General features: G+C 46.3%; 1 protein-coding gene across 1 annotated transcript in view; it reads right to left on the reverse strand.

The window, feature by feature from the left end:
• The window catches only part of FBXO32 (F-box protein 32), a 31598-nt gene extending 16140 nt beyond the window's left edge, over window positions 1-15458 (reverse strand). The window contains exons 1-4 of the mRNA XM_033126003.1: window positions 15194-15458; window positions 9459-9571; window positions 8564-8613; window positions 7299-7391 (exon numbers count right to left, since the gene is read on the reverse strand). Coding sequence (XP_032981894.1) covers window positions 7299-7391; window positions 8564-8613; window positions 9459-9571; window positions 15194-15309 — 372 coding nt within the window. The 5' untranslated portion in view covers window positions 15310-15458. The remainder of the gene's footprint in view (window positions 1-7298; window positions 7392-8563; window positions 8614-9458; window positions 9572-15193) is intronic.
• Between the last annotated feature and the right edge of the window lie 1168 nt (window positions 15459-16626).

Genomic DNA, 16626 nt, shown 5'->3' on the forward strand with positions numbered 1-16626 from the left:
AGCCCAGGTGCCAGTAATTTGTGGTTGTGTCTAAAGGAGAGGCAGAAGGGTGAAGGGGGAGGGCAAGCAGGGTTCTCGTCTCCTCCTGAATTCAGTGGTGTCATCACTATGTGGGCAGTCTCGGTATCTGGCATGATTTGCAGTGACTAGTGGTGAAGTAACAGGAATGGTTCTCAGCTACCAGAGGAAGGGATGGTGGTCACCGCATGACGAAACCACATCCTGCCCCTCAGCTTTGGCTCATGCTGGTTTTGGACACACTGAGTCAGAGAAAAATCTAGTTGCAGGCAATATCATATAGCAAACCTCAGAGCGGATATCAACCACAGTTTGAAGTGATATGTGGAAGATGAATGGGGAGAAGAGAGATTTCCCTCCTATCTCACTTTACCCACAGAAAAAGCGGGTGTCGTATCTTTTCTTCCCTTCAGTTCATCTTTAACAAATAAATCAGCTCATGTCACTTCTCTGCTTGAAACCCTCAAATGGCTTCCCTGCGCGCTTCAGAAAACATCCAAACTCCTTACCATGACTGGCAAGGCCCACCCTGATCTGGTCGTGCTCCTTCTCCAGCCTTATTTTGCACGGCACTTCCCCAACTCATTCTGCTGTGGCCACACAGCCCGTCTTTGGTTCCGTGAACAGGCTCAGCTCATTTCCACTTCCCCACCTTTGCCCTTGCCAGGTCATCACATGCTGGCTCCACCCTATCCCTCAGATCTCAGTTCATATGTCACCTGCTCAGAGAGACCGTCCCTGACCATCCCCCATGGAAACCTCTCAGTCGCCATTTTTGTCTTACTATGGTTTCATTGTTCTTCATTGTTCCATCAATACATATCTGAAACGATCTTTTCTACTTACTTGCTGGTTCTCTAATTAGGATATGAACTTCAAGACAGCAGGGGTTGTTTTGTTTATCCCTCTACCCCAACCTGGCACATGGTAGATACTCAACCAATATTTGCTTGTTAATACATTTGTCTTTTAGAATCAAGGAGTGTTATAGCCGGAGGGGACCTGGGAAACCGTGTACCCAAGTTCTTCCTGCTATAGACGAGGAGGTTCGTGATGGTCAAGTGACACAATCCAGGTCAATGGTAGGTGCTCTGAATTGTCCGGCTGGTATTCCTATGGGGTCTGGTCCCAGATTGATGCCCCAGGAGGAAATTACTTATCATGCAAACATATGGCAAACACTTTCCAGGAGGGCAAGCAGCTGAGATCTAGAGGGACACTAAAACATTGGGGCTTCAGAAGCATCAACAAAAAACAACAGCTGCCCTCCCTGTTATAGTTTGAGGCAAATCCACACCGAGGTTAACCACGAGTCTGGTGCGAAGTATAGTCCATCTTGCATAGACTATCAAGAACGTAACTTACCCCTAACTGCTTCACCTCCTAACACAGTGTGCACTGCAGTTTGCATTATATATCTGATCGGAAAACATGCCATAGGATTATCAAAGGTAGGAAAGAAGCATCAAGACAGCCCTGCCATCGGTCACATGTTCAGTACCCAAGCTGCGTGCCCACAGAAAGATTAAGTATTTGCAATCTATCCTTAGTTACATCAGGCAGTGCCTTTGCCTGCACCGAGTGCTGTGTACTTCCAAGACCCTTATTTATTCAATGAATAACACAGATTAAAAACCTGGAAAGTTTTGTCCTGACTTTGAGCTTGAACACTGACAGGTTGGAAGAGGGAACATTTCAGCTACATTAATAATCTTCAGGCATGTCAAGATTGGGTAAATATTATTTGCAAGTGAAACATCTCTCTAACTGAGGGTGTTAAAATACTAAGAAGGAGGGCCAAGTTTACACAGATTAATTGTATTCTCAGCCAAGAGAAGCTTGCCTCTCTGTCTTCCGTCTAGCCCAGATATTTTTGAACTTGCAATGGCGCCCTACTCCCTGTTGCACCAGTCTAAGGCAGCTCTGTTTGACTCAACGATCCTGCTTAAATTGGGCTCCCCAACTACTCCAGCACTCCTCACTCTAGGATTCTATGAGGTTGGATGTCACATGGCCCTCAGCCCCTGTCCTTGCATCACTCCTCTTCACTTCCATTCTTTCCTGTACCCAGGTTTCTCCTCATGCCATTTGCCCCTGCAAGCCTTCCATCTGCATTTCGACCTAGCCAATTTCTGGCCGTCCTTCAAGGAAGGAGACACTCAGGTTTTACCTCTTCCAAGAAACTGTCTCCCGTGCTCCTTTCTCCATCCTCCAAACAGGACCAAACTCACTTTTCTGCTTCAGTAGTTGCACCTTGTTCCCCCAAAGTAGCCCGGAGGCTCCTGAGAAGGGGCCAGCTCTTACATGATTCCCAAGTGGCTATGCCAACACTAAGTTTTATGGCATGGGCGTAATACAGAAATACCTATTTAGGGGTTCGAAAGGAGATAAGTCTGTTGAACTGACACTTAACACTCTGCTCAACCTGTCCAATTTAGCATATTCGCCTGTATAGTAAGCACCTGAGTTAGCCTAGCAACCTAGCTAGAATTTCAGTATAAAATACATTTCTGGGCCCGTGGTGGGGTATGGTTAGATGATGAGTCCTCGAGATAAACTTTATACAAAGTGGGCACACCTTTGACTCAGCAGTCTCCAAAGTGGGATGGGAAAGAAAATCAGGTAGAAAAAAAATCATACAACATCCATGTCTATATTTTCTTTCACCTTTAATTCCTATTTTTGTGAGCTTTCTAATGCCTGTAGTCAGGCCCCCGAAAGATGATGGTAACAGCAACAATGGGTACTCACTGAGTGCTTACCACATGACAGGCCCTGTCTGAAAGCATTTCACGTGTTTCGATTCAGTTTAATTCTCACAGTACAACAATGGGGTAGATACCGTTAGTAGCACCTTTTAAAGGTGTATGGTTTGCAAATGAACTTATGAAGATACATACATTGAGGGTACATCCTTTCATTATTTATTTACTGGTAGGAGTCCATGGTGAAAAACACCACTGTCTGGTCTCTCTGCCTCCCCCCATTTCTTCCAATGACCCCACTTCTGGGGGTACCCTCCTACTAACGTAAGAACCCCATTATTTCTATGGTTCCATGGGCACCTCCCCACCCCCACTTCTTCAGGTAACTTCCCACGTCTGCGTGCACGGCCTCACTTGTGTGGTCAGACCCTCGCCTCTGAGTGTCCCCCAGCTCTGTGGGCTCCCAGACATTGCAGGATCCGCTTGTCTGAATGCTTACTAGTCTGAATGAGAAGGCCAGGAATTCCAAGAGATGCAGACTTTAGCCTGTAAAATCATGGGCAGCCTGGTTCAGCGTCACTGCCGGACCTGTGCCGTGCCCTCACTGGCAGTGCCCTGTAGTGGGTTCTCCCAATTCCCAACCATTTCTGCGAGTGATTTTCACATGGGCTCGTGGCTCTGCTATTTTCACTTTGTTGCTGCTGAGGTGGCTGGCCTCCTTCCCTCTATCCCAGCTTCTCCGTCCCAGTGGAAAAAGATACCACCAGCTTTAAGATCCAAGTGGCAGAAGCCACTCTTCATCAAACGAAGGCCACCGCGTGTGTGCAGCACCGGATTAACCCAAGGTCACTGTGGCAGAGGGAGCCGGTGAAGGAGCCAGGCCGCTCACGCACGTCACGACCCACCGGGGGCTGGCACCAGCATGCCTTTAATTGAGGGCATTGGGTTCGCATTTGAGTCATAGTGCCACATTTCAGCCTTTCGTTTGCCAAACCGCCAGTCAACTTAAACTAAAACATGTTTCTGGAAGAGACTTTTCGGGGTGGTAGGAATGCATAACTTGCTGGAAACATTCAAATGGACGTAGGGTGGTAATACAGAAAGAAAAAAAAAAGAATGTGCATCGGTTTAGGTTGTGACGTTCTTTGCTGCAAAGGGACAAAGAGTGGGGTTGCAAGCTTTTGTTTCCTTCCCGATCTGCTACCGTCTATGGGTCAGTTCATTCAGGAAACTCATATTCAAGGTCCTCCAGGACCTTCCGGGTCTGAACGTGGCACCTATAGTTGCCATCTATGTAACCACATTCTCATTCCAGGGAGAAAGCTGGGAGGACCAGGTCAAAGGCCATCACGGCGTTTCAGCATTAAAGCGCTCTCTGTGCATCGGCCTCAGTGTGTCTTGTTTAAAAACTTAGCGGGCAAAATATAACATTTGGGTTTCCAAGTGGTTTCTGAGCTGGTTCGCAAACTGGGAAACACTGGGATCACCTAGTGGATAAATTTCAGTAGCAATGCCTGGGCACCACCTTCCTTGAATGGAATCCGATGCTCTAGACGTAGTCTTCTATAGACCAGCTATGCAGGTAGTTCTGATGTGCAGCCAGGGTTGGGAACCATTGGGCCACAGAGTGTCACCTCACAGAGTCTTGAGCTAGTGCGTGGACTTTGAAACCCTCTCCTGGCTTACTGGAGACGCACTTTCTCTTCTGGCCTCTCTGTGTCATGGGTGAGTTAGTCAGCACTCACCTTCTCGGGGTTACCGAGTTCCAACCCCACCACCAGCCCAGCCCCTGCGCCCTCTCCAGCGCCCCAGGGGAATTTCCAAAATGTGTTGGTCTTGAGGCGTGGTGTAAACCCATTATTTTTTTAAAAAGGACCTTTCATAAGTGAGTAAATTGCTGCTTCTAAAGATTTTAAGTCATCTTTAAAATCCGCAGTTAAAATTGTATTTAAGCCATTGGGGGTATGTATGGAAGGGGCTACAGGCAATGAGCATTGCCAGAAGCCAGTTAAAATAAGGTAAAAATGCTATATAAAATCCTCTGCAATTTATATTAAAATTTTTTTATTCCGAAAGTTCCACAAAATTTCTGGGCTTCCTGATAAAAATTGTAACATTTTGACATAGCAGTGCTGGCCAGCCATCTCTTTTATTCCCTCTGCATATCTCTTTTTCTGAAGATGACAGCCAGCATGAACACAACAGTTTTAAAAATGTAGTTTGCCTTTAAAGAGATTTAAAACAACTTTTTTTGAAGGCCTTCAAAGTTGGTTCGGTTTCTTACTGGAACTAAGGAATCGTTGTAGTATTAAGAAACCATTAGTAAGATGGGGATAATATACTGGCAAGCTCCTTTGCAAAGTTGGTTTAAGGATAAGAAGAATATATGAGAAGTATATTGAGTTCCTTAGAAGAAAAGCCTCAAAATGCGGTGCCTATCATTAAAATGTTTTAAGCTCTTCATAAAAATAACATATTATTTCTCAAATTACAGAGGGCTCTAACAGTGAAGGGGAAAAAAAGATTGTTCTTTCCAAAATAGAAATATTTTTCCACTACTTTTGAGTCTAACAACTCTGAAAGCATCCAACAGTTTCTCTAACTTAAAAGTTTTTTAAGAGAAAGAGCTCATGATATATTTTGCAATTAGATGTTATCAGACCCAAGTTCTCTGTGCCGAGTCTTAATCAACTGCAAGATTCCCCAGTTAACTATTATTTTTTTAAGTAGAAAAACACTTTTATCAACTACATTGAAAAGGCATAAGGTATGTTAGGGGGACTCAATGATAATTTTGGTTAAGTAGGTGATAATAACTATTAGTAGCTAACTTTGCATAATAGATTCTTGTCTGCAGAGTCTTTCATATATAATATATTATAGCTACCCTGTGAAGTTGAGGTTATTCTAAGTCCCTCTTACAGAAGGGGAAACCTGGTCTTAGAGAAGCTAAAAGTGTGACAGTGGTGGACCTGGAATCTGACCCAGGCCATTTTACTTTCAATCCTCTGCTTATACTGAACTTACTGTAGCAGTGAAGAGTGTGGACTCAGACTGCCCAGGTTTCAGATCCTGCTTCTGTATTTATGTAGCTTCGTGAACTTGGACAAGTCATTTTATCTTGCTGTACCTCCATGTGTTTAAACAGAGATAATAAAAGTACCTGTACTTCATAGGGTTATTGAATGGATAATGGATGATAATGCACATAGTGGCACGAAATAGATTTTCCCTATTATGATCCTTATTCCTTTGCTTAATTTTATTTCTTGTGAAAGGAAAAACAGGAGGGTGGAGAACCATCTAAAAACTGTCCATTTTGCTGACCCGTTTGTAATCAAGATGCCAGATCTGGGTGTCTGCCTCTAACACCTAGGCTATGGAAACTATTCATATTCTTAGCAACACTTTCCAGATCTTTCTGGGCCTGTCTCCAACCAGCCTGGACTGGGTTGCAGGCTGCAGTGACCTCCCTGAAGCGGCAGAGTCACACCGGATGACCTGAACATTTCATCAAGATGGTCTCTTATTTTCAACCTTTTGGATTGGAACAAGGGCTTAGCTGAAGACTGGACAGATCTGCCCATGCGGTCACGGGCTCAGCTCAGAGCCTCTAACCTCCAGGAGGCCTGGGTTTTTATCAGGTCAGTCGGGATGGAGGCCCTGCATCTGCCCAGATGACAGGTGAACGATCCAGGCCTCAAGGGGGCTTGAATGTCATCACTCTGGCCAAACCTTTGCAATCATCTGACTCAATGACATGGCACGGAGAAGCACAACAACCCAGGAAAAAGAAAATAAAAACCAAACCAATCAACACCCACAGGGGGAAATTCCTTCCTACTTCAGAGCCTAAAACCCAAACAGCTGCTACCTCCCAGGTTGAACCACTGACAAAAAACCCTGCACAAGGCTAGCTTAAGGGGAAAAACAACAATAAACCTATTAAGAAGATTCACTGACTTGAACGTCATCCTTAGACTTATTTGCTTTACTAGCTTCATCCCTGATATTTTGCTAAAGCTCATCAAAACCCCCCGCCCCCCAACGTAGGGTTTAAAAGGGAAAGCAATTGACCCAAACAGGTAATCCCAAGCTTTAGGTTAACACAGGACTGAAAACCTCGAATACCTTGGGGTCTAGAGTTAGCTGCAGTCGGACAAGGAATTGGACAGTGAGAACAATCAGAGGTACAGAAGGTTTTCAAAACAAGTCAAGGTGCTTTATTTATGGCTTGCTTACTGCTGAATTCTCTCTTGCTAATGTTGCTCCCAGAGCCAGTGCTGGCTGCAGCGTGCTCCCATTTTTCCACAGAGGCTGGGAATATCTCACTTGAGGTATCATGGCCGTCCCTGTCTGTCAGGATCAATCTCAGGGACGTCCTAGCGGGATCTACATAAGAACTTGAAATACACTGAGGGAGAGGGAAGTTGAGTCGTCAGTCCACTCTCTGTTTTCCTCAGAATTCCCAGGGTCCTAAAAAGTTACTTTGGGGGAAACTACTTCGAGACAACTCAAAAAGACAACTCAACTTGAGAGGGAGGCTGGGTAAGCCTTTGGGTTCTTGAGACTTACCCGTACGACGTAGTTAAATCTTCTGGAATCCAGAATGGCAGTTGAGAAGTCCAGCCTGTTGAAAGCTTCCCCCAACGTGCAGTAACCATGGCGCTGAACATGAGGAGAAGGTGTGCAGAAGTTATTCCAGAGCAATCCACCTGGACTCTACTGAACAAGTTTGATGCCTGTCTTAGGTAACCATGGCCATTGGCTTTCCTGTGCTTTTTCTGAGAACCCTCTGAGAGCCACAAATATGGGGGTAGTGCAGCTGGCAACTGCTTTAGTCAGTGACTCACATGTTAAACACCCCTCTTTGTGACTTGTACCATTTGGGCCTTTGTTCTCTGCACGCACTAGCCAGGGAAAACCACAAGCAGTTGCTGCTTATCAAGGAAAGGCTGGGAGCTGGATACATGCTGTGTGAGATGATGATGGTTGGTCCTGATAACGTACTCCCGGGAGGAGCATTAGATCTCCCTGTCAACTCTGCTGGCTACCTTGCATCGCATCTCTCGTGTTTTGCTCATTATGACCATCAGAAATGTTTTAAGGCTTCATGAAGAAGCAAAAGTTTTGAGCTTTGACCTATGAACTGGAAGTAGAGCACCCTGACTCATAGTTCCAGCTCTGCTCTGAGTATCTGGGTGGGCCAGGGTGTATCAATGACCCCCTCCGGGCCTAAAACCACAGGGGGAGCAAGAGGACCTCCCAGGTCCCTGACAACAAGAGACCCTCTATCATTCTGTTGTACTGCCCTGTATCCTAGCTGTCTGAGCAAATGCCTGTGTAGAGAGAAAAATAGACAGAAAACGGTTTTATAAAGTGCCATGCAAACATAGGTATTGCAGTGTCTTGTCCCCTTCTACATCCAGCTTGGTGCCCCACAGGGAACCGGCACTAAAACTTCTGCTATAGTTAGTGACTAGCCCTTCTAGGGCTCAAACTTAACTGAGCTGCAGTCTAAAGAGATCTTGAAACAAAAAGGAGGCACAGCCCTGAGGGAAAGGACGTGGGCATATTAATCTCTATAAACATTTTTACACATGTTATCTCACTGAATGATTGGGGGGCGGTCCACCTGGTGACTTTTTCTTCTCTCTCTGTAGCCCTAAATTCTGTGGTCGGATAATTAATAGGCCCACTATTAATCACCACTGCCCACATTCAAGACGACAGTCAGGATTTGAAGTAATATTGTTGCCCAGTTTCCCACCTACTTTGTTGAGGAAGGCATAAAGCTATGCATACTTTTTAATAAATTTATTAAACAGGTGGATGCTCACCTCTTTAGTGCTTCCTTTGTGAACATAGATCCATTTTTCTTGGTGGAAATCTACGGAGAGAAAAAAACACCCAGCGTTAAAATTCGTGACATGCCCAAGATTTTAAACTTGTTTCCTTTTCACTTATTTCAAAAAAGTTTTGATGAAAAATACAAAAACTCTACTGACCATCTAAGAGGGCACAAATGCCTAATATCTGCAGTATATAAATACCGGCGTTATAATTTACTTTGAAGCATTCCAAATCTTAGATACTCAGATTTAGTATCTCATAGCTCCAAATTATATATACATATATTTAAAAAATTTAATACCCAAGTACGAGTTTGTTTTAAATGCCAAGGCTACAACTTCTACCAGGGCATAAAAAACATTGAAATAAAACAGATACATAATATGAGGAAACCGTGCAGTACAGATGCATTAAATTAAAGATCTGTAATCTGCTTATTAATAGAACTTCATACTCTGTTAATATTCATATACAGCATTTGGAAATGTTACGAGTATTTATACAAGGAAAGAGGGAGAAACAAATTTACTTTCAAAGCCTCAAAACAGTTTAAAATAAAAGCAAACGCTGGACCTGATTCAGCTGACCATATAACTGTATAAATAACTAAATTAACTATGTTAAATATAAGTGACAAGCAGGACAAAAACGCCCCAACTAGCAACTGACTTATAAACAAGACTATAAAGAACACATTAATCTCGCTCGTAAAAGGCACAGCCAGGTTTCTGAGTGCAAAGATCCCAGTATCCTCTGTCAATGACACAGTAAACATTGAAGCAGATGTTTAACATGCGAGGTGTGATTTTTTTTTTCTTCCAAAGAACCAATCCTTACAATCTTCGAACAGCTTTCTTCTTAAGTTCAAAACAAACGGCTTACACTGAGTTTTGGTTTTGCTGTTCAGCATGTCTTTCTTTCTCTTCTTGGCTGCGACGTCATAATTCAGGCTGTTGAAAAGATTCTCCTTATTGTATACTTCCTTGTTGCAGTAACTAGGAGAAACAGAAGACAGGAGGGGATGTGCTGTAACAGCTATACTTTAATATGAGCTGTTTCTATAAATAACTTATTGGATTATAAAACACAAACATACATGCTTCTGAACCAAACCAATAAAGATCCCCCAAGAGAAGTCTAAACAGGCACAGACCTCCCTCTATTAGGATCAAATATTGTCCCATCTCGGTGGAAGGCAGGGATGGGGGCTTCTGCCTCTTCTGAATTCCAAACAGTGCCTGCCACTGTATTTGACACACAGCCCTGTACTCTTTACTGAAGGGCAATGCAGGGTACTACAATATTACTTTAAGCAAAAAGGATGAATAGAGGCATTACTGGTATCACTGTAATCCACAATGCCTTCATTTTGCAAAAGCATGCACCCCAAGCTTTTTCAACAGATATTATTCATATACCATACAATTCGCCTATTTCAAGTATACCCAAGCTGCTTTTCACTAGCATGCTTGTATCATGCCTTAAAAACACGATCACATTTACAAAAATCTGACTCAAAGTAAATTTCTGAAGAGTTTCCACAGAAGGGGTGCAGGAGAAATATTGAGGTGTAATGAGAAGGTAGGTTCTCGACTCTCCCAACTCCCTTGTCGAATGCCAACCAATAAAACATAAATTAGGTTTTTTAAAAATTACACTACCAATGTATTAGAGTCCTTTAATGTTATGAGTTGCTCTGCTGAATTTGAAACGTGATTTGATATATCTTTTTAGGACATACACCTATGGAGTAAAATAAGGTATACCTGTACTTCTCCATTCCATGGACATTGTGTAATGGTTAAAAAAAAAAAAAAAGTGTTTGAAACACGTTCCAGTGTCCTATTGCTACAATAGTCTCTCAAGCGGTACTTCAGTAAGTACAATAAGTATCTTGCTAAAATGCTTGCATGTGACGTCACCAGCAGTATACTCAATGTTTCTGGACCCACAGGGATAAGCTTGATGAGTAACTAATCATTTGTTAACCTTCCCCGTAAGACCCTGTTTAATACTATCGACTGAGTTTCCTAATATCTTTAGCCTTCTCCTTTTCATTCAGGAACACAGGATATTTTTAGGTTTCAGACAGATTTCTGCAGAAAGGTCCTCTCTCAGAGGTACTTTCTTAGGCAAACCAAGGGTGAATGTTTTGGGCCAGGCTTTATGTTGCACGTGAGTGTGTGTTTGTCTACTTGCATAATGACAGGGGTACCAAACCACCAACCAGTCAATTATCTACTCCAAGATCAGCAGGAAAAGAGGCGCAGAACAAAGGGAGGGCAGCATTCTGAGTCCTGAAAGCTAACTTAAGGAATTTCAATCCAAGTTGAGGAGAAGGGGCAAAAATGGAAGGTCACTCGTCTGGTCCATGATGTACCAAAGCCGAGAGCAGCTTTGAAAAGCAGTTAGGACATTCTGTGTGCAAAAATACCACAGGAAACCATATTTTTTAAAGAAAACAGGCACCATGAACAAAACCTAGAGCCTAAATTCCACCTACAGAGAACTGCAAACTGAAGCTTATGGTTCTTATTCTCAATCACACACGTAAGGTGTAGCAGAAGATTTTCAGAGTCTGGGCCATAGGCTCTGACCATTCCTTAGAAATTTTAAATATTTATATTTCATCTGATTCTTTTCTAATTGAAAACATTCCTCAACGGAATTGGAGCACTTGCTTTACTCACAGAAACGACAATAAGGTGCTTTAAATCCGAGTGACTCATTTCCAAAGCTAGTTTCAGAAGAATTTGACCTAACTGATGACGTTCTCGCCCTGTAGAATGTACAAAAGCTTTAACGGAAGAGAAACCCTGCACTTTTGGCTTGGTTCTTAGGCTTTGGACCCCAGAGGCAGGGCCTAGAAGGAAGGGCTGAGGGGTTTACTTATGTTGCCTGCTTACATGTTGTCTTTTAAGCAATGATATGTTCAGTTAGAGGTTATTTTCAGAGGTCAATTATGGCGATTGTAAGGAACTGCAAAGCCAATGGAAAAATTACAACAGAAACGTTTTAACAAGAGAAGCCACCACGATTTAGGAACGGCGACATTTATTTATTTATTTTTTTTAAAATAAGCAAAACCATTTAAAGAGGCTGCTTTCTTCATTAAGACCAATCATAGCCAGTACGTTGCTATTTTGTAGTCAGTTCTTACTACTCTTGATTTTTATAGGCACAGGCCTAGAATGAAGAACAGGGCTCCTAGCCCTATTATACTGACCTCGCATTCCAAGATACTTTAAGGCAACTTTAGAAAAAGTGGAAAGATTTCAAAGGAAGACCGTTTTGGCAGCAGAGATAAAGGGAGAGGAGGGGAAAAAAAAACAAAGCCCTATTTCTCATTTCATTTGCAATAACAGGCCGTTTAAGAAAGTGGTGGCAGCCCCAAAGGGTTTAGTTGCAGAGTGAGGCCAGGGAGATTTCTATGCTAATTTGCTCCAACAAATTGTCCTACTCAGATGGCTAGGACCCGGATTGCTTGGTAAAAAAAACTAAAAACAAACAAAAAAACACACAAAAACAACAACCTACTGTATAAAGCTCTTAGAACAGTGGGTTGCACACGGTAAGCATTCATAAAATCTTAACTATTATTTTTATTTTCTTATGCACTACTCATCCAAAGAACCAAGGTAAACTTCCTGCTTCCTGGTTTAGCCTTAGCTATATTGAAAAGCAACATCAAAGTTTTCAACGCAAGGCTGGAAGTTTGAAGAAGGGTGGCCGGGGCACAGATAGCTAAGATTACTCATCTGGGGGTGGGGGGGGGCGGGAGGGGGTCGTTGGTGAGAAGGGCTATCTGAGGTGCCTCAACCACCACATCTTTGAAGCATTCTTGCATCACCCCAATTCATTCTGAATTCTTTCTTGAATTCTTAAATCTGCCCCATCAGATTTAACACCTGTCATCCTTCTCTATTTTATGTAGTGTCCACTTTTCGAGGAGGAGGGCCCTGCTTTAAGCTTATCTGAAATCCTCAGTTTGGGGCACTTAGCTGTGATGGGCTTTGTACCATTTTGCTGCTGGAGGAGCACAGGACCCAAGACCACAGAAAGAATGGCCAGCAGAGTCCAGAGAAAGAGTGCTGTGCAGACAAGCTGTGGTCAACACTAAACCCTAGCCCCCAGGCTGAAACACACCAAAGGTACCCATCACCCCTGACTCTTGTTTGGGCAGCTCACACAATGGTATGTGGAATTAGAGAAGTGTACCGCGTGTCTGTAGTCCTCTGTTTTACATCCCCCGCCCCCTTTTTGAAAGGGCCTGCCTTTTGTTTTCTCCTAACAGGAGAGGCATTCAACTTCACCTGTGTAGGCAGGCACTCAGCCCAAACCTGACATCACAGAGAAACAGCACCAAGACTGAAAACAGTGGGGATATTTGAGACTACAAACCCAGGTCGCAGAAGGCCAACCGCTTTTAAGAACTTGGCAGACTTCTCATGCTAAGTAGGGAAGAGATTGTTTACAATTGCTGAGGAAAAAAAATACAGGACTCCACAAACAAACAGCTGGCTGCTTTGCTAGGAGCTACCAAATGATTCCTAAACTCTGACTCATCAGAGAACCACAGGCAGTCACTAGATCGATCACCATTTGTGATAATGATGGTGCGTGTGACAGCTGTAGCTCAGAAGGTGTGAGATGGAAGAAAGGAGACTCATGAAGGAGACAAAGTGGGCGGGAAGCTACAGATCCTAGCTGAGGTTCAACTTTTGTGGTCAGTTAAAACCATCTTCAGGTCTCCCATACCGTGGAGCGAGAGGCACCACTATCTACTATGACAGGGGAGTGACAGCAGCTTATCTCCTGGAGCAGGTACAGGGAGAGTCTTTCTACAAACCAGAAGCTCTGTATTGGGAATCCTCTCCTGCTGAACCCAACAGTCTGCTTTCCTGGAGGTGCATCCCAGTTATATTTGGGTGAGCCACTGTGACACAGCTCAGCAGATCATTGCTGTACCTCCCTAGAAAGAATCTGAACTGTTAGACAGAAATGAAGTATCACAATATTAGATCATCGTTCCTTGGGAACAAGGAAGAAGGAAGGAAGCTTCTACTCTACTAGGACAGAATAATTTAGGCATGATTGGTAACTCGAGTCCCCAAGAGACATAGTCTGGTGACAGTAGGTGATCTTATTTTTCTGTAAGTAAATTATCTGATTTCCCATAAGCAAAATTTCTTTGCAGTGCTCCCCAAAATGCTCAGGGTTTATCTAAAAGTTTCTTTAACATAAAGGTCTTGTCTCCCCTGACAGGCTTCCAAGATTAAATACTGTTGTTGTTCTTGTTGTTTCCCCCATTGGGGGCAGAGGGAGTTTGATGCTTTATAAGTCACAAATAGATTGGGGGCTCTGGAGGTCAAGTTGTCAAAATAATCATATTTTCTTGATAGTTTTCTTAAAATCAAGTGTCAAGGGCTCAGCCAACCACTGGTCTCAGTAAATGGGAACCTGGCTGTTACAGAACACTTACTGAAGTCAACTTAAGGGTGTGCAGGTTGGACGGGTGTTTAACCAAAGCGGGCGAAGGGAAAAAGGCACCTGAGAGTGACCAGGCTGCACAGACCCCCTCTGGACCCACTCTCATTGCTCTCCTCACCTGGGCCAAATGCCAGGCATCTGGAAGTCAACCGATGAGATCCAGGACAGATTCCAGACCACCTAACTTATTAATACGGTAGTTGGTACTTCTGTGCTATTAACCAACGGGAGCACCTGGCTCAGTGGACCTCGGATTTTCCCCTAGGCTGACAGCTAAGGTGGGACCTGGAGCCCAGGGGCTCAGCAGAGCCAGGAGGGCCTTCTGAAGTTGATGGGCACCAGTTGAAATGGGGGTGCACTCATCATACAAAGAAAACTAACCTAAAGGGTCACTGAGGAAACAGGTGCAAATGCTTGGTCCTCCCAGAAGCAGAAGACTTGGGGGTTTCATCCCCCTCCTCCCTTCCCTCCTCCTCAGCTTTGCAGCGCCTAGTCCTGACCACTGCTCAGCAAGTCTGCCTTGCAAGCGCTGGTGCCCCGGGACCATCTGGCCGTCCCTTCCTGGTTACTCATCCTCTCTGCCCACTCTGTGGTCGCCTGTGCGTGGGAAGAGCCTGGCGGCGCTCGGGGCGGAACCCGCGTCCAATGCCGTCACCCTACTGCGCCCACAGCGCTAGGGCGCTTCAAGCCCCACCATCTCCGCGGTGAAAGGTGCGCGGCCCACTCGCCCGCGCCCCCACACTTGCAAACTGCGCCACTCCGGTGTCCTTAAAGCAGGGGACCCCTCAAGTTGTGTGCTTAAGTTTGAGCGTTTGTGAACAAGATCCGGGTTTGTCGTCAGATTCTCAGAGGGACTCGGGGTTCTGTAAGGAGTCGTGCCCACTTGGAGACGCTGACCTTGAACAATAAGAGCAACCAAATCCCCCGAATCCCGGGCTCTGGCGACCTCTGCAGAAACCCGGCAACTCATTCCCATTCCCGCGGTCAGAGGCTCCCTCCTTACCCTATTCCAAGCTTGCTTGCCCCCTCCACTCACTCTCCCCGCGACACCCCTGCCCCCCCCCCCGCCCCCGAAACCAGCCCGCGTCTGTTTCGCGGGGCTGGAAGTTGGTGGTGGAACCACTTACCTGCTGAGGTCGCTCACGAAGCTGCCGCTCTTCTCATCCAGGAAGCGCTTCCAGCCGTCGGCCGTCTTCACCCAGCTCTGCCCGGGGGACCGCCAGTCCTGCCCGAGGAATGGCATGGCACCGCGACTGGACGCGACCGATGAACGCAACGGACTGATGGACGGGACCGGCCCGGCGGCCTCCGGGACGCGCTGCCCTGGGCGGACGCTCGGGGTGCTGGGGCTGGAGGCAGGGAACCCGCGTGGAAGGCTGCGGGTTTCGGGGTGCAGAGTTGAGTGTCTGCGTTGGCGGAAGGCGCTGCGCTGGGGAGGGTCTCTCGGCGCGCGGGACTCACAGTGCTGCGCCGCTGTCCCAGCCGCCGTATTTATCCCGAGCCGCTGGCCGCGGCTCTTTGTTGCCGGAAGAGCCGCCTGCTCTTAGCCCGGCCCCCCCGGCCCGGAGGCCACGTGGCTTTGTTTATGGGCTCTGCTTGTTTTCCGAGGCGCCCGCGGCTCCCGCTCCTCTGGCTGTTGCACAACCGCGCGCGGGTGGAAACTTGAAGCCCCGCTACGAGTCTGGGGCTCCCGCTGCCGCTCCGCTTCTGTCCGCTCTGCGCTCCCTCCCCGCCCCCCCGGGCGCAGTTGCCACCGCCCGAGAGCAAGGCCCGGCGCTCCGGAAGCCGCGTCCCATCCTCCGGTAGCTCCTGGGCTGGCGAAGGAGGCCGGAGAGACGTCTGGGTCACTGCGAGGTGGGGGTGGGAAAGAGGGACAGCTCCCCTCCCACTCGCGAGCCGTCACCATCGAGCCCTGCAGTCTGAGCAGCTCTCGGGGAGCGGGGCCCCAGCAGAGCGCCGTCAGGAGCAGGGGTGGGGGTGGCGCGCAGCCACCCGAGCCTTCTCACCACTTAGACCCCACTCTTGGATCGAAGAGGGATAGCCCGGTAGCCCACTCTGCCTCCGAACTGTCGTTAACTAGTCCGCTGTCAGGCTTGTTTCCGGGTGACAGAGGGGAAAGGAGAGGGAGGCCGGGCGGCATCTGGTCCCCGCGGGGTGGAAGTAGAGAAAAGAGACAAACCCCCACCCCACCCTAAGCACGCGTCCGCGGCGCCTGACCCCCGGCACAAAGACGCCAGGGAGCAGGTCAGAGGTGCCCTAGCCCTGCACACTCTCGTCTAAACCTTCTCTTGGGCTCCGGGGGCTGGGCATTTGTTTTGAAGAACAACTGTACACTCCTTTTCCCTCTGTTCGGCATCCTTTGCATCTTTTGAGCTATTAAGTCCTCTCCCGGGAAATAACAGGGCAAGCGTTTTCGTTTTGGTGAGCGTTAATTAAAGGAAAGGGGCCAGAATGCCCCTCGGACCCACTGATGGGGACTAAAGGAATTGTGCTGTGAATGCCAGATCAGAGCACTGGGTGCCCCGGAGAAGGGTTAGGCCAGTGACTTACCCAGGGTCAC

Source organism: Rhinolophus ferrumequinum, chromosome 14, assembly GCF_004115265.2.
Source record: "Rhinolophus ferrumequinum isolate MPI-CBG mRhiFer1 chromosome 14, mRhiFer1_v1.p, whole genome shotgun sequence".
In the NCBI taxonomy this organism is placed as follows: domain Eukaryota; kingdom Metazoa; phylum Chordata; class Mammalia; order Chiroptera; family Rhinolophidae; genus Rhinolophus; species Rhinolophus ferrumequinum.